Below are 26,364 nucleotides of genomic sequence, written 5' to 3' on the forward strand. Positions count from 1 at the left end.
ATGTGGTGTTCCAAGATAAGGCAAGCACTTACTAATTCGAGTCCACAAGCAGGAAATGTGATACATCCATTTCCTTTCAGGCAAACAACACAGTTCCGTGGCAGCACAAAAGCTTTGCTTCTAGTGCAAAATCTCAAACATTCAGAAAGCTATTGCTCCTCTGTGGACGTACCATTTTGTATTTGCTATTTGGATGTTATGGATAAGAACAGTACTTTTCCTCCAATCACATGGCCACCAAAGTTTTGGGGTAAGGATACTGATGTTTTTTCTTCCAGAATATTGCTAATGTAGATGCAGATATTTGTTGTTGATTGCCTTAAAAAATACCTCTATATGCTTTCAAGCCTCATGTTGGATGCAAAGAGTAATGAATAGGTTTTGTATTTCCTGCAGTGATAGGACTGTTTTCCAAATGTTTCTTTGACAAAGTTTTATCATGTTTTTAAATGAATGAAACAGCAGAAGTTGCCAGGGCAAAATTGATTGTTTCAGAAAGTTCATTACTGCAGTCAGTTGAAAAGGTGTCTGTTGACTTCAGTCAATAGTCAGATCAGGTAGAGATTCTCAACTGCTAATGGATGTACCTACACAGCAGACATGATCTGTTTCATCTTTTGATGAAAATGGGATAGCAAAGGCTAAATGTGTTTCAACATTTGGAATAAACTCTTATTCCGGAGGAATGAAAAGTTATTTGTAATTTGTTGTGCTGTCTCACAGTGAGATTTTCCTTATTTTTTCCTCCCTATACATATTGATTATTATCTATTATGATTGTTTCCTTTCACCTAAATCTGGGAATAATTCATAAACTGAAATGTATAGTGTGAAGTGAAAGTATATGTTCAGGGTAATTAGATAAATTGTTTTGATCTGTGCCATTGCTGTGGAAGATCTTTCCCTCCAAAATGCTCTATTGCTTGCTATGTTTAATATTAACATTTATTAGCAATTAGCTTAGAATGAATCACATATCTGGTTTTCTCTATTATATTATTGCTATTGAGCAATGATCCCTCCAAGAATGTGAACACTATTTAAAAGTAAAAAATAATATGCATCAGCAAAATACGACTTCAGTTTCACAGAAGTGCCCCAAGAAAAGAGTGGAAAAAAGAATTTACAAGAGGATGGAAAGAAGTTCCTTTTCTTTCTTGTCATAAGGAGCAAGAATCTACTGAATGCCATCTAGGCTTCCTGCAGTGACACATGTATTTTCCTACTGAGAGACCATGAGAGACTCGCTTAATTTTTGTGTCTTGGGCTAAAGGGTAGAGTATTGATAGTCAACATCTTTGATAAATACTTGGAGATTAACTGAGGAAAAATTACAGTTATTACTGTTTCAGAGTCTTTAGTCTGGAGGTTGTCTGCTAGACTCTGAAGAATAACAGTCATTTTCTTACAGTGAAGATGGATATAATTCTAAAATAGCTCTTTCAGAATAAAAACCTGCTGCATTTGACAACACAGAGCAGGAAACACTTCAGCAGACTTATTGCTGAAAGGACCAGCACCTCCTTTCATCCTCATTGCTCACCTGGCTTGTCTGACACTGTACCCAGCCCTGATGAGCTTAGGCTCTGACAGCAGATGAACCTCAGAAATTGGATTTCTGTGAGGAGCTTGCATGGTCCTTGAAAGGGAAGATGCCTCTCAGATTTTTTTTACTTTTCTGATAGATTTTAGAGGAGTGAATATAATTTTCTCTTCTTTTCCTATAGGTATATTATGTATGGTAGACTAGGAAGGGTCAATGTATAGTATATATTAGAAGATGATGACTGACATAACTCACTGTGTGGAAACATTACTTAAAACAATAGAAGTGTTTCCTGACATCCTGGAGATATATGACTTGAAGTAAAATTAAAACTACACATAATAGATATAAATAAAACTTAGTTCTTTATTAAATAAGAATACAGTACTTGGAACTGATTTTTTTGGTACACATCTCACAGGCTGTTTTCTAAGGCACCCACCATGTAGTACTGTGAATGTTACTACATTACCATGATACATTCCTTCTCCCTGCATGTGTGACTTCTCAGCATCTTCCGTGGACTGAGACAAAATGTAAACTTCAACATATGTGCAAAGGTTTGCTGAGAGGCACTAAGTTTGTGAGAAAAAAATCAGTGCTGTAAAAATAGTCAAAGCAACTGTTCATAATGATATTTAATATCTTACAGTTTTGTAAACCATCTATTGTCTAACAGCTGGTTCCCTATACTGGAAAATATACAGGCATCCTGTTTTCTATAGTTGTCCAGTTTCCAGTGATAACTTCACACAATAGCTTCTGAAAAGTGACTCTAAGAATTTTAGAACAATGAACAAACTAAGCTGTCCTCTGTGTTACTTGTGTGTGAGCACACATAAATCTTTCTACAATTGCTCCAGGCCAGTGGAATTGTGCCTTAAACAAGCGGTGTAGAGAAAAGCAAGACATAAACACCTCAATATAAGTAATTCTGTCTAAGTAGTCGAAAGCCTTTCTCTCATGCAAAGGTCTTAAAAACTGATATTATTAAAAAAGAATCAGTACACATTTTTTTGAAAGCTCTATTCACAATCAGTGGCAGACTAGAGAGTCAATAACTGTAATGCTTAGGTGTAGACCTTGCAATTTCTTTGAATCTGAATGCGCATCTTTGAATTCAGATGTCACAATCATCAATCTGCAGTATTTTTGCAATGCTAAATTATGCAGTGGAGGGAACAAGTGAAAGGAAAAGTATTAAACTCTTCTTCAGTTTTAAATTAATAAGTTTATGATAGAACTCCTGGCCCTGTCAGCAAATGTCCTCTGTGGAATGTGTCATAAGCAGAAAATTTAGATCCTGACTCTTGCTTGGCTACAGCTTTTTCCTACAACAGATGTTTCACAAAGTCTTTGTAGATATCCATGTTTCAGATAAGTTGTCTGAGCTGCTGCCAGGATGCAGGAGCTCGTTTCTGTCAGGTGCCAGCTTCTGTGAAACTATGTAACCACTGCCCACCCTTCTTTGCAGTGGAAATCCATAGTATGATACTTGGGAAGAGGTTAGAAGAGAAGCACTTAAAGCCAGTCCCTGCTGAACTTCAGTACTGCTGCTATCACATTGTAACTGTAGACAGAGAGTCTGGATTATATTTTTATTACTAGTTTCAAAAGGGGGCTTAATAATAGAGGAGTGAGAAATTCAAGGTTTGATACCCATTCATCAACTAATAATCTCACTTTTTACTGTTTTAATATAGTTTTTATTGAGTTCATTTTGATTTATAAGGTAACAGTGGGAGCAAAGATGTTTCCACTCAAACCAGGAGTGCATTTCTTGTAATTCCTAAAAGCATTTTCAGTTGCCCACAAGTAAATACAATAAATGTCTTCAAGACGATCCTATTTCTTCAGCATAGATAGCAATATAATTTCAGATCAGGAAATTTAATTTAAACAGTACATTTGATCATTGTGACAGCAGTAGAGAGAAAAAGTGTAAGCAGATTTTAATCAACATTAACTTAAATCCCTAGACTACCCTTCAGTCTAGTTTTACTCAAGTCTCTATTTAAAAATGCAACCTTAAAATTTAAAAACTTAAAAGCATTAAGGACAATTTTTCTTTCCTTGAATCAGAATCCAAGGTGTTATTTGTTTTGTGTGTGGAAATAATGCCATATATCAGCTGGCTTACAGGATTTTGAGATTGCGAACTGCTTGGCACATACTGTAGGCATTATTGCTTGGCTTCGTAAGCTACAAATGCACCCATGTTTTTAAATATATCAAATTTTGCCTATTCTGCTCCTCAACGCACTGGTCTTCTTTTCATTAAAATGTATCTGTTTGAAAGAAGTCACACTATGTGCTCTGCTGAAAAAAGTTGTCATTAGGGCTGAGTGTATTCTAATGTGTGATGCTGTGTTTATCGTGTTACTGGCACAGCATTAATCATGGTTACGGGCTGTGCTTGATTCTCTTTATGCACTGGAGCAATACTTGTGAAGTGCAGCACTGACACGACCAGTAACACAGCTGCTGGGCACTGCAAAGCCCAGCCTAGACGGCCATGGGACATGATTCCTCTTCTGGGATCCCTCATGAGTGGCACTCATGGCAGAGGAGACGCACAGGCAGGAGATGCAGCCCTGTTCTTGGCAAGTAGGAGAGGAGGCATTTGTGGTGGCCTGTGGTGAGCCAGGTTAAGCCTCTTGGCTTGCACTCAGATGTCTGTGTCAGCTCATTTCCACCATACCCACTGGGTTGTCTCCCCTCATTCCCTTTGCTCCTGTTCATATCCTTTGTACACCTTCCATTCTCACTTTAGCAGCAACAAAAAGGCTCTGGGACCTGCCTCAGCTGTCCTGTTGGAGATGTGGACACGGAAAGACTGCAGTCTGGGGCCAGCTCTGGAGCACTGGACAGCAGATGTGGCAGTGGGATCTTCTTACAGGCCACTACTGTTCCTAGTCTGCTGACTGAAAAAGACAAGCATCTTTGAATAAAGCAGAGAGACACCCAGAGGGCCTTCATCCTGGTAGTCCCCTGGCACTGCTAATAGGGCAGAGGATTTCAATAAGCTGACAATGCAACTCCTTTCTTGGCAGAAAGGAGGAAGTAAAGCTGTGACATAGAAACACTTATAGGTGATTTACACCACTGAGGATTTTTTCTTAGTAGAGAAAATCTCAGGGTTGAAATGGAAAAAAGAGGGAGGAAAACACAACAAAATTAGAGCTTTAGATTCAGGTGATCTATCAGCCTCAAGGCTGTTTTCCTGAATTGCTATTATTCTTCTCTTCAATTCTCTTTTCTCCCTTTTCAAAATCACAACAATGTGTGCATTCTTCCTGGTATTTTATTTCATGGCACTGAGCCAAAATAGATTAAGGTGATTGCAGGCATTGCATCACCCAGAGTTTTTCCTTGCAGTTTGTCTCTTTTGTTTTGTCAATTCCCTATGAAAACACCCAGTAATTTTAAAAGTGCAATATTTGGCAGCACATCACACATCATAAGGAATTCATAGCACAAGGAATAAATTATTTCACGGGAGATAGAATCTTTCTGCAGAGTCTTCGGGTTAGATCACTGATGCCTACAGAAGTTTGGAAATGGGATGTGAAAAAATGAACTTCTTCCTTTTGAAATTACCGTGCTGGAGTCAGACAGCTTCAGACTTTACAGGCTGCTGCTGTTAGAAGCAGTCTCAATGGGAGAACAGAGAGGGAGAGGCAAAATGCTTTATTTCGACCTCATCAAGTTGTAGTGATGTTTCAACCTACCTGTTGCAGTATTTTAGGGAATAATTCTTTACAGTGCTTATCCAACATAATAGGATTCTCCAAAATAATACTCTTCAGAAAACAGAGACCTAAAGTAAGGATAGAGCCTAACTTCTGGGGACAATAAATGAAAATTGCATTCCAGTGATAAATGATATTGCCAATTTTCAATTTCTTTAACCTCATTGCCTTTTAGCATTTAGTTAAAATGTTATACAAAAACCAAGTTATGATTACCCAGTAAGAATAAAAATTAAAAGCAAGTCAAGTTCATCAATACATGGTGAATGGGAGGGAAAGGAGCAGAATGGTCTAGGCAAATATTATCAGAGGAAGGAATGAACCATATTGATGTGGTGAAGTCAGACATATCTGAAAGAATATATCTGAGTTCTTTGGTCAGAAGCCTGTACTAAAACCTTTTCTGCATCACAGCCGATCATATATCTATGTAAAATGCAGTCTGCACACTGAATCTGCAGCTCCCTGTCTGGCATACACTGCCAATATCTACAGCAACCACTTTCCTGCTCAGATTTCCCAGAGTGATTTATCAAGCACTGCTTTAATGAGTCTGCCTAAAAGTTGATACTCAGAGTTTGAACTCTGTCTCTTCAGGGTTACTGATCCACACCTCAGGACTTACTTGCAACTTGGGGTTTTAGCTCGTGGTCTATGATATTAAGGGGCTCAAATCATTGAGCAGACATTGAGCAGTGCCCATAGTGATGGAGTTGATATGAGAGTTAGTTTTGTGTGAACAAACCTTTCTTTAGACTCCTCACATATGTTTTACAATCAAATAAATAGCTCATACTTCCAGATTTACTATTAGAGTCATTGCAGTTCTTTATTGCTTGCCTAACCTTTCCTCTTCTAATATTTTTCTCCATTACTCATTCAAGATGGAGCCTTTAAAAAAGGCAAAAATTGTACATGACTAAAACTACCTTTTTGTACTCTTGTCTTCTAATTACAAATATCAGTTTATCTTTCATTATCGTTTCAAGGCCAAGTATATCTACTGATGGTAGAATAGGAGCTTGTTTGGAAGAGTGTATAATCCAAATGCATTCCTCATTGTTTTATTCTAGTACAAGTCAGTGGCATGTAAATTTGGGCAACCCCACAGAAAAGTAGTCTAACATAAAACAGTAAATAATAAGGAGGGATGCATTTCCTTGTTTAGTTAGAAAATTGTCAGAAGTCACTACATGAAATACTCAGGAAAACTGGCTGAAAAATACAGCCTCATTTCTTAGCCCAGAAGATATTGATCAGATAGACTAATTAGAGCACAATTTCCTTAGAATATGTGCAAAATGTGTGAATGGTGTGAGTGCATACTACAAGGTTAGTGCAGAAAGAAGTAGAGGATGCCTGTGCACCTTTGTGTCAGTCTTGTGTGGACCCACCATGTCCTTTGGGCTGCAGATTTCCAGTTCTGTCAAATAACATACCTGCAAGCATACCTGGCTTAGTGGCTGTGTAGCTGTGTTGAGTAAAGGCATTGGTGACATAAATCACACACTCCTCCTGCAAGAATTTTTTATCAACTTCAAAAAGTGTTCAGACTCCTGAGGGAGGATTCTTAGCATGGAGTAAAATACTTTTATTCTTCCCAAATTCACTAAGAAATTGAATTGTCTTATTTTCCTACAGGCAACTTGAACTTAGAACAAGCTGGAATCCCTTAAAGATGTTTTTGGAAATAGGCATACTGGAAGATCAATTTTTCGTTGGTTTTCTGGGAGAGAAGATAGATGGTATCAGCATGTTTCAGGTCCCTATTTGAAAATCAGAGATAATTTCCCTGTGCTTTTTCATAAGAATGTTCTCAAGGGGAAGGTGATGAGGTAAAATATGACATATGATCAGATAGAAAGAATTCTCTGGCTTTGCAAAGGTTTCCTGTAAACATGCTGATTATTTCAAGTAGATTTATCTGAGAAGGAGATGTACAAGACAGATATAAAATATGATGCATTTAAACAACTCTATGAAAGACAATGAGATCTTTATTTTAATGTTTAATCCTTGAAATGTTTCCCTTCTTATTTCCAGCTTTAAATCTAGAGTACCTACATGTTCTCCTTCCTGCTCCTCAGTGAAATGCTACCTGATCATAAATTTAATAGAGAATTTAATAGAGAAGCTGTATTTCCAGATTACTTCACCAAATATTTACCTTGAATGAATAACCTTGTTCGTATGGATGAAAAACAATTGCAATGTCCCTGCACAGTGAATTTGAAGAAATCAGGACTATGAAAATCCCCAGCATCTCAGCAGAGTTTTTAGGATAGGGGCCAGTTTTGCTTTTGCAACAAATACCACACACTGTGATGTCAGACAGACCCTGAGAACACAAACAAAACCAAATAATGTCAACACCAGTAAAACTCAGTTCACCTACGTAAGAACTGAGATACCTTTTTTTCCCCTCTTGGGGATGGCTGTAGGATTGTGCATCCTCACAGGCCCAGCAGTATCAGAGTAACTTTTGCTGCATGACTTCCAGAGCTACAGATATTTCAGTCGCTTTTTTTTCCCACTTCAGATGAGATACTGATCTGCATGACAATCCTGCGACAGAGATAAAGAAAACATCACATAACTAATTCACTTCTCAAGTGATCAAGTAGTCTGAAGCTGATTTAAGTATGCCACATAATTTGAGGAACAAACATAGTAGCCAGAAGACTTCTAGGGCAAGTGAGACCCACACACACCATCTTTCCTCTGCTTGAATCTGTTAAGATCTCTACAAGGAAGATTTTATTGTTATCAGGTCAAGGTCAGCAGAAGATCTTCCCCTTTCCACTTCCTCTGAGCTGACTTGGGATGTGTCACAAGGCAGCAGCAGAGCAGCCTGGGCCAGCACTCAAAGAGGACACAGCTGTCATATAAATAGTGGTCACGCTGAGAGCAGTGGCAACAAGGGTGTGGGTTTAACTGAAGGAGAAGATAGCATGTGATGGTGAGGCGTTAGCAATGGCAGCAACTGCAACTGAACATCAGCTCTGCACTGCCAGCAGGACAGAAGTGAATCTTATTCTTTTGTAACACTCAAGGTCCCTGCCTCCTCATCTGAAGTATTCTCCAGAAATAGTCTCATATCGAAAAAGAAAAAAAAAATCCATGATCTGTTATGTAATTAAAAAGGAAGGTATTGCTCATCTTCCCCTTCTCAGCTTCACGATATCCCATGTTTCTGTTCCCCCTCAGCCATGTTTGGGAAGAGCTGATCTGTATGCAGCTTTTCAGCTGGATTTCTTATGCACATGGCAGTACTGTTTGTTGGAGTGGCTGTGTCCTTTTGCTTCATAAATCATATACTGTCTTCTGAAGGGGACGAATTATCAAACTATCCCAAATTTAATATCATTAAGCTAGTTTTTCTATCAGTTAGGTAAAAGTTTTGATAAACACATGAAAGTTTTTACTTCCATTACTGAAGAAAGGGGACCATAACAATAGTCAGATATTGAGAAAGTCTGACTGAGAGAGGCTTAGACTGAAAGTGTTAATATGTAAATGCATTCCAAGATCTTATGTGCAAGCCTGTCAGAGAGATAAAAGAAGATACTAATGAGGAACTTGTTTTTTTCTTTGCCCTTATTCTGGCAAGCCCAAAGAAAAGAGCATTATTACTGTAGTAGGATGAAAGCAACAAACTATGTCACAAAGAGAAGACACCAGTCTTTTTCTTGCATTCTGTCTATTTGGAGCATGATTTCTTTCTTGTATATAAATTATTCTTTTAAAGTGAGCCTGTCATCCTCAGGCTGTGGTTTGTGGCATCCTAATCAGTGCTTTTCTTTACCCACCCTGCTATACAGCCGTTGATTTATCAAATGCTTCACCATCTTTAGCAGGAAGGACACAAATCTGAGATAGTACAAAGAAAAGGAAAAGCTTTTTCAGAGTATTATTTAAATAATAATCAAGCACACAACATACACACATTTTAACAATTACACCTATATTATTGACTAATTTTATGGTGCTGCTCATTGTTACATGAGCTGCCAGAAGCATCATTTTTATCCACCAAATGCAGAAACCTGGTCTGTAGGAAACAAAGCATATTTCTTCTTTCAAGCACTACACCAGGGAATGTTCCAGCATGTGAAAGTGTCTCATAACCAAAGCAGCTTAGGGCTCTGTGTTCTCCCCAGGACAAACGCCCTGAGGCTGCATGGTCACCTGCTAGAGCCTAACTGTGTTCATACTCACATGAGCTGCTGTCAGCACACTGTGGGTGCCATGGTTCTGCCTCAGTTCTTCTTGCAGAACTGACTGAAAGAAAATTCTCTGTATTTATACACAGTTTCCCCTTTTACCATCGTAATTTATGTTAAACAGGAGACAAATGAGTTTATAATATTTGTTAAAATTTTGGTAAGCCAAATGAGTGGCTGTGTGTGGTACCACCTCCCTTATACAGAAGATTAATCTAAAGCATGGAGAGGGAATGAAATGTCCAAAATCAAAAAACAGGAGCATAAGACAAAATCAAGGTTCAAGACTGAATGCTTTTTCCTAGTAAGATTATTTTCATTTCATAGCCATATTTTCTGGTCTGGAAAAAAAAAAAAAAAAAAAAGAAAATTAAAAAATAATCAGAAAAGAACATCAGCATTTATCAACAGTGTCATTTCCCCCTGCTTTTCAAGGTAAAAGCTTTACTTCTTATACAAAAATGTACTTATTCAGATTTTGAAGCTTATTGTATTTATGGTACTGAAGTTGGCACCAAGCAATCCTAAATTATTCTTCTAACATAATTTATTCCCTTCTACTTGAAGAGGCAGGAAAGACATTAATTTGATTTTCACATATTGAAAATGAGACAATCGTATTTTAAGATTTATCTGTTAAATGACCTCAACTGAAGCTTCACCAACAATACAAATATATAAAGCATTGTTGTGAAATAACATCTGGGAAATTTTCAGCAAAATAAATGGGGGAGAAAAAAAATAGTCAGTTTAAGATAATGTATAAATTTCTTTGGGCTCTGACAAATGCTTGCTGAAGGAAAGAGCCATGGCAGTTTCTGTTTCTCACCAGAGGCCTCTGCCTTGCTTCTCTGGTATTTTATTTGCAGAAGAAAATTAATTCCTTGTTTCAGGCATTTGCGTTCACATCCCAGCATCCTAACACACTCTTATGACATGTTTGACCATTTGAGTGACATCTGTTAATTTTAAGTCTTTTGCATTTAAAAATTATGTTACATCAATACCATCTCTCTGTTATCCAGGATAATGGAAGATGATCAACCAAGCAAACACTTGACTTCTGTGGGAAGTGCATAAGTTGTGCAGGCAAAATATAGATAAAGAAGGAAGCCATTGATGGCTCTGTTAATTAAAAAGTGTAAGAATCTCTGGGACAAGCAGGACCTGGGCCAGCCTGGTGCAAATACAGCCTCCGAGACACTGCTGACTCATGTGAGACAAGCCAGCACCAGCATCCCTCTTCATACTGAGTCTCCAGTCTGGATCAGTTGTGCTGGGTCAAGAAGGGTTGGCTAATATTCCAGATCAGTCATCCATTCCTTTAGAAATTATGTCAGCATTTATTAGCTTGTGGTTGCACAGATTTTTAAGATTGCTACTTAGTTGGGTCTCCTAGCCCACACTGGCATAGATATTCACAGAAATATTTGGTGCCATGTCCCAAACAGATTGATGTTCACCAGAAAGTACTGGGACAAAGAAAGGTCAATTTTTGAACCTCAGGTAACTGACTGAAGAGTACAGTACTAGCACATATAAACATACTTCTGTGTTCTCAAATGCTCACTATTACACATGTTTCTAGAGGAAGACATGCAGCAGGAGATTTTTTTGCATTACTAGATGTAGATCAGGTATTACTGTAGTGAAAAAAATACAGATCACAATTCCTGCTCCTTTAATATTTGTTTATTGAATACTTTACAAAAACATTCAGCAAAGTTCACAAACAGCTCTTCCTTCCATTCTTCAACTTTGTACATATTTTTAAATTTTTACCTGAAGTAAGTCCTTGTTTTAGCAATCCCTAAAAATAATGAGATTGTAAGTAAAGCAATAAACAGTATTTTCAATGACATCTATTTTTGAACAAGTAATTCAGAAGTTAGACTGTCAGCAGAACACACTGTGGTGGTATTTCAAAGGCAGTATGTTATGAGTGAGAAGGGACTCTTTTGGAGAAACTTCACAGTTTTGAGCCTCAGTAGATTTCCTTCAGCTTCTGCAAAGACACTATGCTGCACAAGTTTCATTAATTTTATCTATGTTAATCATAGAATCATACAATGATTTGGATTAGAAGGGAATTTAAAGATAATCTAGTTCCAACCTGCCTGCCATAGGAAGGGTTACCTTCCAATACCTTGTTATATACATGATATGAATTTAAAATAGAGAGTAAGAGTTATGGAAGTTTAAAGGGGAGATTGCTCCTCTCGTGGGAAACAGGGAAACAGATGAGCAGACTGCAGGGGGAGAGGGAGAGAGATTGCACTGCCAAAAGGAAGGAGCAGAAACAAGGTCTTGCCTGTCAGGTGGCAGAAAGAGACTTGAGACTCAGAGGTACATGTGCAGAACTTTCAGCACTTACTGTAGGAAGCCACTGTTTAGAGGATGCACTGGGAAGGCTGAAATGCCACTTTTCTAGTACAGCTAATGTCTCAAGGCACTCAGAGTGTGCTTTCTCACTCTGAATCTTTTAAAATATTCTTCTCTATATTCTTATCAGACTTGGGCTTCCAGTTTACTTCTGGCTTTTGTGGGTTCTTAAAGAACAAGCTCCACCTGAAGCTGTATCTGGGTCAGGCACTGACAACAGAATTACTGTGGTGGGACTGAGGATATTTTCTATATATTCATCACCTCACATTCTTCCCAATAACCCCTTCAAATCTTGGTGCTATGTTCTACCTTTAGATGTCTTCTGTTTTCTTAAATGTAGGCTATGTGTTTCAGTATTTCATCCTTAATTTTCAGGGTTTCAGAAGATTTTGCTTAATTTTAAGGTCTATTCATATATGAGATTACTTATTCTGAGGTGCAATTTTTTTTAATCAATGAAGAGATAAGTATAATGCCATATTGCACTGCGTCACATTATGATTTAGTGTTTGGTTTATGCAAAGGCCATGTAGCTTAGCTCTGCTGTTGTGAAGTGGGTATAAATGTCTGGCCAGAGGATTGCTTGCTGCATATGCAGGAATGATCAAATTCTATTACTGCTTTTGTTATGCTTTACGAATCACAATGAAACCACATGGTAACAAAATATGCCTGAAGGAATCTTTGCTTTGTGTTACATAGTTGTGCCAAAGGCATTAAATTAAACATGCCAACATCTCTATCTTAGATGTTTCCTCCTGATTTTTACAATTACTCTTTGTTATTCCAGTAAAAATCAACTGCCAGTAATATCAAGGGAACATCATTAACTCTGAGTTGGTTTGTGGGATATTGGGATGGCATATTCCACTCCTCTGGCTTTTTATCACAATGAATTACAGTATTAGTAATCAAAACAAATGTACTCTGGCCCATGAAGATCATTCTGGATATCACTGCAGATGTCAAGAAATATGAATTTAAGAATACACTTAGCTTTATGCTCCTCCATGATGACAGATATTTGCATCAAGGTACAAAACTGAGCAAGTTTTACATCTTTAAACTTCTGAACACTTTTGCTGTGCCTTGGTTTACTTCACTTTCAAAGCCTCTGTAAAATGCTAGTCCTAAGTATTTATGGTGACGCAATTCAGAATTTTTCTGTGTTTTTGGGTACTATAAACGTCTCTGTAATCTTCCCTTGGAATGTTTCTCGATAGCTTTTTCTGACTCCCTATTTCACCAGAATGAAGGTGGTTTCTGTGTAGTTTAGATTGCCAGCATAAGTTTCCAGCAGAGGGCAATCTTGTTCCTAGATAGGTTCCTCATTTGTGAAGTTAACCCTCAGATGAACAACCAGCCCCTCTACATTTCAAAAGAAGTATTAATCCAAAAGCACGGGCTGCCTTTTTTTTTTTTTTTTTTTTTTTTTTTTTTTTTTTTTTGTAGCTTGTCAGTTCATCAATAATTTTTCCGATGCTTCTGGAGCCCATTTGCTTACCTGATCGAAGAAAATCTTAGAAACTGCACAAAATTACGTCAGCATGGACCTTGACCTGTCATTTGTTCTACCTTCTTTTTTCAAGGCAGGATTAACTACATTACAACTCTTGACTGATGTTGCTTTTTGAAATCTTTACTGGGGGTGGATGTACTACATGCCTGGATTATCTATTCTAGTTCTTACCTGTCCTCCTAGATAGAAACAGATTTTTAATTTCCTTTCCTTTATTTTAAAACCAGCATTTCTTATTTTATCTGCTGTGGACATAAAAAAAAATAATAATAGGTGAAGTGGGAGAATTGCTCTTTGTTGCTGTAGAGAAGAATCTTGCAGTAGCACAGGCTGAATAAAACATCCCCTTAGCAAGGTTTGTGTCTGAATGCAGAGCTCTGATATTTCTGGCAGCAACTCTATCTCACTTATTAGTTCTTATATCCTGCACAGTCTGCTTTTCTTTCAGCTTATTTCTCCCTATAGATTCTGTTTTCTGGACATCACAAATACCTGAGCCATCTTGTGCTGCAGCCTGTCACTCTCAGTCATCTTACAGGAGTCCTGTGTGAAGTTTCTTGAAGTTTTGCCATGACTAAGATCACAGCTGGTTGATATTACGCAGCAACTGATTCATCCACCCAACTGAATCATGGACTGCCTGCAAATGATTAATGAGAGGCTCTTTTGCTAACACAATTAGTGGCAATTGGGAAGATAGTAACATCAACACTTGTCAGATATAAAGGAATTGCTTTTTTGAGCTCAGCATGACAACAGTAGCACAGGAGTTGGTTACGGATACTAGCCCCAGCTTTAAAATGATTTCTTGGAGCTGGTAGAACCAACATAAAATTTCAGGCATTGCTAATCACTTCAAGCCTTCTGTGGTGGGAAGAAGTGGTGGCTCTTTGGGCCCCAGGTATGCTTTGTTTCCAAACTCACTGCCTGGGGTGCATGAGGATGAGTAGCTGTAGCCTGTCCAGCTTAGAGATGCACATTTGCTGCTGTTGAGGAATCCATTCAGTGCAGGTAGCTCGGGGTGCAGCTGCAGGATGTGCTCTGGGGGCAGGAGGCTGCGCCCAAGGCAAGAGCCTGTGACCTGCTGAGCCTTTGCATAAAAAAGGGCCCAGGGACCTGTGGCCCTGCCAGGGGATCGGACACTTGGACTCTCAGAGACAGCAAGAGCCAAGCACCCCAGATTTTCCCACCCTTAGACTGTGAGGGGATAAAAGCCTAGAGGTTCCTTTGTCCTGGGTCTCATCTTGGAGGCACCAGCTTGAGCTGTTATTTTGATATTTAGTTATTGCACCATGATAAAATTATTTTTAGGATCTAGACATCTGAGACTTTGCTATGGGATGGCAGGGACTGAGCTGGTAAGAAAGCCTGGTCTGACTGTGTGGGCTGCGGGGTGTAGCTGCAAAAGGGCTTCTGTCCCAGCTCTGGTGGTGCCAGTGTGACTGCCAGAGCGGCTCCTGGATGGTCAGACAGGGAGGTGCCCTTAACACTGTAGCTGTTAGGAAGTTGCTATGAGTTTGTTCGAACTCTGATGGACCCTGGCTGCTGCAATCTGTTTTTGCACAGCAGAGATTGTGTTATGATCATCTGCTAATGACTTAGCTGAACCTCACTTGAAACCTGAAACGCTGGGACCCCTAAAAAATAGTGTCTGAATCTTTGTTACTATCAGGTTAACAGAATTGTAATATGTAGAATGCAATTCATGCTTCAGTTCGCTAGCTGGTGCTCTATACTAAGCTGTGCAACGGATGTGTAAGGTATGAATTCCCATACTGCTCTGGATGTGTTTTGTTACCAAGCTTTCATTTTGGGAAATGATCATCTCAGTAACAAAAGGCTGAGCTGATTTTTTCATATTTGAGATCAAACTCTCTACTAGTTATCAAGGCTTTTCAGCTTTGGGTCAAGGCAAGCTGAAGTTCTTTGTGCAAATGTGTGTGCATGTAGGGAGAGGAATGCTTACCAACTTAAACAAGTTTTGAGTAACTGGCATATGACATCAAATAAAGGAGAGAGAGATAGCAAAAAATGTGAGAAGGAAGGAAATAGAAGGGAATAAATTTAAAATGAGAAAACTTTCTTTTAAGGTACAAAAATAACTCTCTTCCACTATGTGTCACAGTGGTATATGCTGATACTTCTTGTTGCTAATACAGCAGAAATCAATGAGCTTGTATATTTTACCTCTAAGACTTCTGGAGTCCTCATGGAATAAAAGTTGCATGTCAGATGCACAATGTCACATGTTAGTTTGGGGCAGGTGGAAAAAAAGAAAAACAGGAAAATTATTCTCAGACATTTATGTAGATGAAAAGTCTTGCTCTAATGTAGTATAAGTAATATCTCTATAGAATGTTGAGTTTAAATGCAGAAAAGTGCCATTCTTGGGTGACAAGCTACCTTACCACTTCTAATAACTTTAAAATAAAACTTCTGTTGTGGTCTAGGAATGGCACTCCTCACTTTAGTGCCCCCCTGCCCCCCCTCCAGGCTCTCCCAAGCCAGACTCTGTTCACTCACTCTCCAGTGCCTTCCCCTTCCATTTGCCTCCCCAGAGGAGGAGCTGAGAAATGGATGTACAAAACAGTGAAAATTATGGGTTAAGATAAGAATAATTTACTGGAAATAGCAATGAGATAACAAAACAAAGAGTAACACTGGCAATAGTAATAAAAAGTATACAAAAAGTGGGTGATTTACATGGAAAAAGAAAAAGAAACAACCATCAGTGGGACATGGCATGATCCAGAGACAATGAACCAACAGATTCCCTACCCTGCCATGCTTTTTGTCCCACCTGAAGCCACACCCTTCTTCCTGGAAGTGAAAGTTCCTTGTTTCCATTCTATGAGGTGACATAAAACAACACCCTAGAGTACCCACATAGCTCCAGGCTCTGCCCCCTCATGGCTGTTGCAGAAAAATTAGCTCTATGCTGGCCAAAACCAAGACAACTGCTTAATTATTACTCTTTGAATAAAACAAGAACAATGTAATAGCAGTAACAACAACAACAAAAATTAACAACTGTAAAGCATGAAAATTGCAATATTTGGAAGTCACCCACTAGAAATCAAATCAGGTGTCTAGATATCATCTGAACCTCTGCACATTTTCTGATTTCTTGTGCTTAGCAATAAAATGAGCAGAACAGATGCTTGGAAAGCTGAGTGGTTCTTTATTAGTTTTCTTAGCTAATATTGGCAAAGATGCAGTTCAAATTCATCATGTGCCCACAGCTTGACTAAAAGATGCTTTTCCATTTCTCTTTCCCTTGCATTCAGTACTTGCTCCTGTCTTTCCCCACCCCACCCTGGTTCATACTCTGAGATGCTGTCATTGAGGGTGCTGCTTACATGATTTTGAAAGGCACTACTATCCCTTCGTGGCCAGCTGTAAAGTTTTCCAAAGTATATTTTTGTGAGCATGGGGGAAGGAAGATCCTGTGCCCACCTTAATTTTACACCTTGTGGAACTTACCATAATGGTATAGGAAATATACAAGTCCCAAGGATTTCCTGAGGTCAAGGAACAAAACATTATTGCAGCTCATTGCAGCCAGAGCTGAGGCAAGAGAGAGGAGATTCCTTAGGAAAATGAATCCCCAAAACAAATGTGTTTTGAATTCAAAAGGATGGCTGATGTCGTCCATAAAAATGAAAGGAAATGAAATTCACAGAAGTAAGAGCTTGTCCTAGTATGTCTGCCAACATCCTGCAAGTCTACATGATAGAAGCAGGATACTCTATCACAAAAAGCAAATCTATTTTATGAAGATTTTGGGTGATTCAGGGATTGATGCATCTAGGTAGGGATTGTGTTGCTATTTTTTTCAGTGAGGTATACCCCAAAGTATAAGTATATTCTCTTCCTTCCCCAAAGAGGAAAAAGAGAACATACTGCTCTTCTGAGAAGACTTACTGATTGGTATGAGCCACCTTTGGTTGACCCTGCTTCAGATGTCCAGGCCAGATGGGGAAACAGTTTTTCTGGGCCAAGTGCTACCAAAAACTTCAGCCAGTCTCTCATCACATGTTACTAATAATGCCTAAATTTTTAGAGTGTGGATTCTGTCAAGAGAAAAGCACTTGCCAGAAGTTATCAATTTGATAGGATATATGCTATCACTCCATATATACAGTTCATGGAAAGTTATGAAATTTTTAAAGAAAGCTTCAATGACCAAGAAAAAGTTTTGCACAGCAGATGCAATAATCCCCTGTACAAACCTCTAGCACCACATTTCCCTAACTGCATGAAGAAACTTAAACTTAAGTTTAGAGAGGAGGGAACAGAGAGGCCTCAAAAGAAATTGCCTGATCTGGACAGATGTCGGGCAGACAAATGTGCTGACTTGATGTTCAGATCTGGGAGTAACATTTAAAAGTCATGGGTGTTATTGTGGGTTCTGAAATGCCAACCTTTTTCGCATGGTCATGTTGGAAGTACCACAGATAGAAAGGTAAAGTGGCTAAGATATCCAGTTGCTTTTTTACCTTAGCCTTTTATTTCTGGCTTTGTACCTCAAAGTCTGTCCTGCATTGTTGACGAAACCCTTTGTCCTTCACCTCAGCTGTTGTTACAGGTAAGAGTGGAGAATTGACTGAGGTGAGGTGCCAAATCTTTTCCGTTGTGGCATAATCAAATAAAGCAGGCAGTGTGAGCAGCCTGAGAAACATACAGATCAAAACATATTTAGGGGACTGGGCCCTGGGTAGTTGTTGTTATTAGCAGCATCCCTAACTTATCCCCAGATCTTCCTTTTTACTATTTTCCTTAAAAGCAGAGGACAGAATGACAGGCACGGCTCTCAGGAAGGCATAAGATATTACAATGGCCCCTTGGGAGACACTGTGTCAGTGTCACTCTGATTCCCCTGAAGGCTAGTTGTGCTCTGGCACTGCCCAGATTACGGAAGAGAAAAACAATTTGGTGAAGGCCAGCTGTTCCACTCAAACTCCCAGGTGCAGCAAGTCCCACTCTGCCTTTGATCTTTTTCTCTGTTTGATAATATTTTCTCCAATGTACCTCAGGGTTGTGATTGCTGGACATTCTAAAGAGGAAATCAATGGGCATAGATTTACAATTCTACAATGTAAGGTTTAAGAACTGAATTACATTTCTGTGAAATTCATCCTCTGCAGGGAATAAGCAAAAAACAAGTTTGACCCATTAGTGTGACCCACAGTTCCAAATGAAGTCAGTGAGATTTTGGAAGGAGAAAAAATGAAATGTCTGTAACCAATGGGTCTAGTGATATTTCTGTAATGAGAACCAAGAGGGTTAAATGTAGGTCCAAATGGAAAAGAGAGCATGTGGGGTCTTGGCAACTTAAATAGTCAGTGTAAATCCAGCTGAGCTTCATTAGGGAATAATTTGACCCTCGATTTTTCCATTATATATGGAGATAGAGAAATAAAAGAACTAAACAAGTTAAAGAAAATGATGCCATTATCTAAAGGGATAATTGTCTGTGCTGTACGTCCAGCACAGGGGAACAGCACGTGGGAAGGACTGAAGAGTTGCACTCAATACTTTTGTCAATTCCCTTATCTGCCTTTAACAGTGTGAAACTCTGGTTAGATTGTGCAGGTGGTGAAAATTATGGATTGAGGGATGCAGGGACAAATCCTCACCATGGTGCATGGCAACCCCAGAGCCAGGTACAACTGTGCTGCTTGCTGTGCTTCTGCTTATGCTCGAGGCTGCTGAGCCCTGTGGAGATCCCCTTTGCCAGCTGAGAGCCCAAAGAGTTGCAGGGATATCTGGTGGCAGCACACAGTCCTGTGCCTGAGGGATTCCTTGGCAGCCTCAAATACAACCCAACTAGAATTTGAGCTGAAGAGCAGAAGAAATGAGCACAGGAAAGCATTAGTCCTTGTTCCACTTTCCCATAGCCATGCAAGGACAGCAGTAGTGCGTGGGAAGTGCTGTCTTCAGGACTCCTTCTGGGGTTTATTCAACTGGAGGTCACCAAGTTCTGGCTCTCCATTCCCACCTTTGGGAGTATGAGTAGGAACTTACAGTAACAGAATGTATTAAATCTATTTAAATGGCATAAAAAGCTATTCCTGACCAAAAGGGGCACAGTAAGTCCTGCTGTGTCTCTAAAGATGTTTTACAAAGGGAAGAATTACACTGGGCTTGTGAGAAGAAGGCTGCTTATAAGTGATCTGATCTGAAGCCAAGACTTGCAGTGCAGGATGCTGCAAGAACCTGTGGGTTCTTGGAGAAAGCAGACTGGGCAGTCACTCTTTGTCTTTCGTGTGCCCAGTCAAAAGTTTTTGAGTTGTAGAAATGAGAGCTTAAAGAAAATTTGTCTTTTAGGGTCAAGTCTGATCCGTCTTGGAATGAAAGGACACCAAAATGTTCCTGAGAGGAAGCAGTCCCCTGCAACAATATCCAATGCATTATCTCTGCCAGTCTTTATTTGAAGAGGATAATGTTATAAGCCTACCTGAAAACAGAGGTTACAGGCCAGGAACAGTAGGATTGTGAGCCAAGTATGAATCACATCACTAGCAATTTTTCCCTGAAGGGAGAAAAGTAAGAAGGTAGATAAGGAAGATAATAATGACTACTTCTTTAAGTGCAATTAACCAATAACATTTACATTTCTTCTACTGGAAGCAGAGCTAATGTTTCTTTCCCCTTTCCTGGAGTGACCTGTCCTAAATTTAAGGCTGACTTAAAACCAAAGAATCCTTTCCAGGGTGCCAGTACTGGGGTGCCTCTGTCTGCAAGTCAGTGCTGCTGGCCCTGCCTGGCACCTCTCCTCACTCTCCAGGGTGTGCTGGCTGCTCTCCACAGCCATCACACAGGCCTCTCACTCTCCTTGCATCTTCAGCACTTGCTTTGGCCAAGTCCCACAGCTCAGATTGACTGTCTTTATTCTGGGGTTTGGGAATGACTGTTTGTACAGCACCATAAATGCAGGGGAAACTCTTTAGCGGCTGCTAGAAAATTCTGAGCCTAGTCTCAGCTTGCCTTTTCTGGCCTCTAATGTCTGCATCCCAGTCGTGGAGTTAATGCCTTCTGTCTGGCACAGTGTTATTGGGCCTGCTCTTTGGTATGCTCTAGGAGTTACTCACCTTTCTTTATCTTATGAATACACTTTCCTTTCCCACAAAAAAGCTTCACAAATATGATAGAACAGTACAGACAGAAAAAATATGTTTCAAGGTATCCCACGGATATTTTTTCCTTATTCTCTCTTTGCTCCATCAGTTGTCAACATAGTGTTCCTTCTTGTTTTAGATCCAAGCTTCTTAAATTTTGGGAGGATCTGTAAAGGTTTTGCATTAATTTCAGGCCTTATCCAGGATTACAAATATATCGCTGAACTTTTTACAACAGCAATAATGCTGGTGCTCAGTTGCAAACCAAGTGAAATTTTTTGAAGTATCTGTCCTCTTCTTAGAGGAAAAATCACATCTCTCCATCCTGTGAAACCATGGGGAGAGCAAACAATCATAGGTTTTGTGTTTCTGTTTGTTTTTTTTTTCATATCTTGTAGTCCTTGAAGACATTTCTAAAAGAGCTAGAAATTTGCTTTTCTTAATGGCAGATTAATCCACCTTCAAATTGGGCATTGGGGATAGGAAATATTCAAGAGACTTAGTATTACAAATGGTTATCTCTGACCATAATAATTTAGGATGTAGTCATTTACATTCATTATGGTGAGGATTTAAACTATCTGTTACTCAGCAGTAAAAGGCTGGGAAGTGTTCTCACGCTGTAATAAACACAGGGCTCACTCCACTAAGAACATGGCAGAAGGTACATCGCTGTTTTGACTGATGAGTTTGCAAAACCGTACACACAGAACGTAAAGGTCTATAGCCAGAAGGACAAGTCTGCATAAATCCACACCCCCTATTGCCCAGAGAAGGAAATACTTGGCAGTTTTATAACACTTGGAGCTGGTGGATGGCTGATTCTGGGAAAGGCTGAAGACTTTCCTTGCCTCGGTACAGAAACTGATATTTAAATGTAAGTTATTTTCTGGATGTTGTTGAATTATGCAAATTAAACAAGGAAGCAAAAAACAAACAAACAAAAAAAAAAAACCACACAAAAAAAAAACCCAAACCCAAAAACCAATCCAACCTCAAACAAAAAAACCACACAAACAAAACCCTACAAACCACCAAAATGCTGTATAGTAAGTGCACTCTCAACTGTTGTGTTTGTGTTGTGGCTTTCGCATGTCACGAAGAGGGCCAGTTCATCTTTTAAGGAGGCCAGCATCTTAAATTCATTTTCTTGCAGGAATATCCTTCAGTTACTTCATTAACTTTGACATTGCTGTATTTCAGAGCAGATTACGATAGCCTTCACAGTGTCCATGTTGATTGGACTGGTGATTGGAGGGATCATCTGGGCATTTTTCACCTGCTTGTCCCGTCGCAGAGCTAGTGCCCACATTTCCCAGGGGAGCCCCTCGTCCTTCAGCCGTCGGTCCAGACCTTCCTCCCATGGCCACGCTGCCGGCAGGACTGGATTTTACCGCAACAGCAGCTGTGAACGTCGGAGCAACCTCAGCCTGGCCAGCCTCACCTTCCAGCGGCAAGCCTCCTTGGAGCAGGCCAACTCTTTCCCCAGGAAGTCAAGTTTCCGTGCGTCCACCTTCCACCCTTTCCTGCAGTGTCCTCCCCTGCCCGTGGAGACGAACAGTCAGCTGATCACCCTCACTCCCACAAACACCACCACGACCCTTGTGGGAAGCACCACCAACAGCTTGAGTAGACCTGAATTCCACTGGTCTAACAACAACCTCCGCATCTGCCACTCCACGCAAACCCCGCCTCCCGCCTATGAAACCATCATAAAAGCTTTCCCAGAGTCCTGAGCTTCGTCCTGGCTGCAAACGCACACCTGCATCTAAGCAGGAACCTCAACTATCTCAACAATCTTCTGTGCATGATGAAGATCTCTGAGAAGTCTCCAGCTGCAGTCGCAGAGGGGACATACTTTGCCAAGAGACGTGTAGCAGTGCTTTCATGGAGCCCGACATCCCACTGTCTGAGAGATCACTCGTCTTTGCACTGCTGCCTTTTATTTACTGCTCTGCTGTATGCTTGCATATTTATAGTGTTGTATCCTTAATTGCAGCCATTGTCTCTTTATTTTAGAGGGAAAAATGCTGCCACATAAAAACTAAATAATTTCTTGAAGAAACAGATAGTACTAGAGATTACTGATATACACAGCACATCAATGCAAATTTCAGTATTCCTTTTTAAGAAGTTTTGATTTTACATGTTTTTGTTACATTTTCAGAGAGCACCTCCCCTTACCCTTCTTCTTGCTAAAGCCCCAGAAGAGCTTCAGTCTGAGGAACCTTAAATGCAGACCTCATAGAGGATGCAGTCCTGGCTGCTATAGACATCCTGTTCTGTTGATTGCAATGATCTGATCTGAAAAGACTGCATATTAGGGATGCTTGGTTAAAATTCCCCACAGTGTGGGAAAAAAAATCTGAAGTATGTGAAGCTTCATGCAGAAAGAAGCTTTGAACAACATACTAAATGCATTATAACAATTATAAATAATTTTTTGTCTGCAGCCAGCAGAAAAGGTAGTCACATTTTAATACCCAGTGAGGCTGTATGGGCAGAACGCCTCATGTTTCATTTTTCTAGTTCTGGTTATCCAGATAAGCAGTATGAATGACAACTATTTTATAATTAAGTTTCCTGATTTCCTATGGGATTAGTCATTTCCTTATTTCAAATTGTTTTTCTCAAATTGTACCAACGTTTAATTCTTTCTTTTATTCACTGAAATCTTGACTTTCACAAAACAAGATTTCAGACATCTGTTGCTGAATACAGGGATTGTATAATGAATTGGGATATGAAGATAAAGATTAAGTATTTAGTTGAGGCTTACATATATTCTTGACTTTTATATGTGTATCATGCCAAGCTAACCCCTGGCTTAGTAGAGACTAATTGCACTGATGTGACAAAACTTTCAGGATTTGGAAATAACAGTGACAAATGGAACCTGAATTAACTCTTATTGTATCAGTTCCCTGTTAAATATTTCATGTTCAAATTAAGGTTAAAGAATTTCCACAAGCAGAGGAGCTGTCCACACTCCCCACATGAAATTATGCCTGTTGTTCCTAAAAGGCTTGGGCAATGCCAGCCTCAGGATTCTGATGAGCCATCTGTAGGGAGAACAAGTTCTTATCTCACTTCTGGGAGAGAAAAAGATTCAGTAGCTTCCGTGAATGGGCAAAATGCTTAACATCTCCCAGCTTTTCCAGGCTTTTGGAGACTGGCACCACGCACCCCTTTGCTGAGGTAACACCTCTCAGGAAGCACTGGCATTGATCTCTGATAGGTATTTCAGCCAAATACCAACCTATTCCCAAATAGTGCCACAAGCATTGAGCTTACAAGCAATACTTACTGTAAACAACAAGAATTCCTTATTGTAAAGGCAAATTATTTTCCATATATTTACTGACTGGATTTAATTGTTTTGTTTTTAGTGTGCAACACATCTGAAGAGATGTATTTCTTTGTTGGAAGAACAACCATTTACAGAGTTTACAGAGCATTTCAGTGCAAACACTATGGGTTCTAGCACACCCAGAACTTGCTGATAACACTGTAACACTGCATTTGACATATCACAGGCTACAGACTTAAAATAACAGTCCTCTGAAGAAAGAAAGTTGTGCTTTTTTTTTTTTTTTGGCCTTTTTTTTTTTTTCTTTTCTTTTTTTCTTTTTTTTCTTTTTTCATTTAGAGTTGCTCTGAGTCTGGTGAATTTTATTGCATGCAAAAATATGTTCAAAGTGTCTTTCCTTTAGAATAGGTGATGCAGCGTATTCTAACCTGCCTACAAAAAGTAGAATTCAAGCCTGATCCCTTTGTTTAGTGGGTATGATGGACTGTGGAAGAAACAACTTACCCTACCAGCTGTATACCCAGTGTGCACCCAGCTGGCCAAAACTGCTTGTTCCTTGACACTGAAACCATTTCAGATGAGTAACTTTTTACTTCTGGATTGTTAATGCACATTACCTTACAGTAGAACTTTCCACAGCGCACTTATTACACAATTATTACTTGTATTACACTGTATTTAGTAAACAATGTAAAAAGGGAAGCTTAAATGTACTGTATTTTTTTTTCCTCCTGAAATCTGCATTGGATATCAAAACATTTCTTATGTGTCCTGGATCAGGGAGACTAAAACCACACATTTTTGGTGCATAGCCAATATGACTGTCAGATGCCTAAAACTTGTTTTCACATCTGAAATAAATGTTTTGCAAGCAAGAAGATTCAGATTGTGGAATAAAGTTAGATTCTATAATCTCAAGCTCATGTCTTTTTCTTAATGGTGAATACAGTTGCTTGCATGAAAGAGCCATTAAAGGGAAGAGTATTATCTTTTGTTATGCAAGATGATACAGTTACAAATGTGAATGAGGACTGCCACCTTCCTTTGCTTGTGTGGGAAACACCCCAAAACTGAAGATGTCATTTGAAGTCAGGATCAGAATTTGCCCTATGAGAACAGCTTCAGAGGATTACAAGTGAGAAGGTGTCCCACACATAACAGTGCTTACAGGTATTAAATCCACTGGTTTATAAGTACTTCAGCTTCAATTCACATTTTGTTTGAGCAAATGCTTGCTTTGAGCAAAAGTGTAATCACTATTCATGCTTAAATGAACTCATGCACATTTTATTGCATTAGGACCAAAGCACACTGCACAGGACCAACCCTCAAATTAACATTGGGATTCAGGAATCATTGTTTGAGATGCAAAAAGATTGTATTTGCTTAATTATATCATCTTTTATTTCAATTTAAAATACTAGAAAGAAGGGCTGAATTACAAGTGTGTTACTGAAAATTTCAAGATTTCAGAGTGTTCACAAGCTTAAATTGACAATTGTTTTGCATGCAATACAAATAAAATGGTGCTCCCAGAATCACATAGGGAGTGATAAGCAGAACTTTGATCAAGATCCAGATGTCCTGACACCTTGTTCTGAGTAAGCAGAACTACTCCTCTTCATGAAGAGAAATGCTATCCTGTTATTGTCCATGTCCACAAAAAAGTGACTCCAGTTATAGGTTCCTATAGAAGACAAAACTTGACAGCTCTTTGTCAGAGAATATTAATTTTCCATCTTATTTACAAGAGTAGCTCATGCTATATTCCTTGACCTTTCCCCACTGAAGAGCTGCTGATCACCTCTTTAGACAGCTACTGATTATCATACTGTAACACATTGAACATGCAGTATTTTTGCCAAGTCACATTTTTAAAGTTCACTTGTAATTTAACATGAAGCTTTTCAATCATCTCAACATCTATTCTTAAGTATAAACTGAAAATTATGCTCACTAGGACATATCCTCTCAGAGGTGAAATGACACATGCCAGATCCCTCACCTATAAGCACTTGATAAAATTAGATGATGTCTGTGATGCAGTACAGCTTCTGGAACAAAAAAAAAGAAAGAAAATTCTAATTGGAAATTGACATCTGCCAAGACCAGAGCAGACTAAACAAAAAGGTGTTGATATAACTTCAAAATATTGAGAACAGTATTTTAGAAACTAAACTTAAAAATTCTTAAAACTCAAGGAAAATACCTGTATCTTCATAAAAGCGAGTTAATAAAGCAATTGAGTATTTGGAGTTCCTGTATGACTTTGTTTGGATATTTACCTTTCTGAATGCCAAAAATGATGACAAGATCCTAATCTCTTATTCAATCTAATATTAATATTGCTTACAATTGACTCAGTGTTTTTCAACCAGCTGGACTAGACAGTTCTGAGAAAACTACTGCAGCACTCCATAGGTGAACTACTGCTGGCAGCAGCTCTTTTTGAAGCACACAAAGCAACAAACTGTCTTGCACTGTAGCAGCAGCAACACCAGTGACTCC

At 39.2% G+C, this 26,364-nt stretch overlaps 1 protein-coding gene across 1 annotated transcript; it reads left to right on the forward strand.

Moving 5' to 3' along the window:
- Positions 1–26,364, forward strand: MYCT1 (MYC target 1). The gene is made up of 2 exons (XM_063390134.1): positions 1–250; positions 21,750–26,364. The coding sequence occupies exons 1-2, from the start codon at positions 1–3 to the stop codon at positions 22,280–22,282; spliced, it is 783 nt and encodes a 260-aa protein (XP_063246204.1). The 3' UTR covers positions 22,283–26,364.

Source organism: Prinia subflava, chromosome 2 (genome assembly GCF_021018805.1).
Source record: "Prinia subflava isolate CZ2003 ecotype Zambia chromosome 2, Cam_Psub_1.2, whole genome shotgun sequence".
Lineage (NCBI taxonomy): Eukaryota > Metazoa > Chordata > Aves > Passeriformes > Cisticolidae > Prinia > Prinia subflava.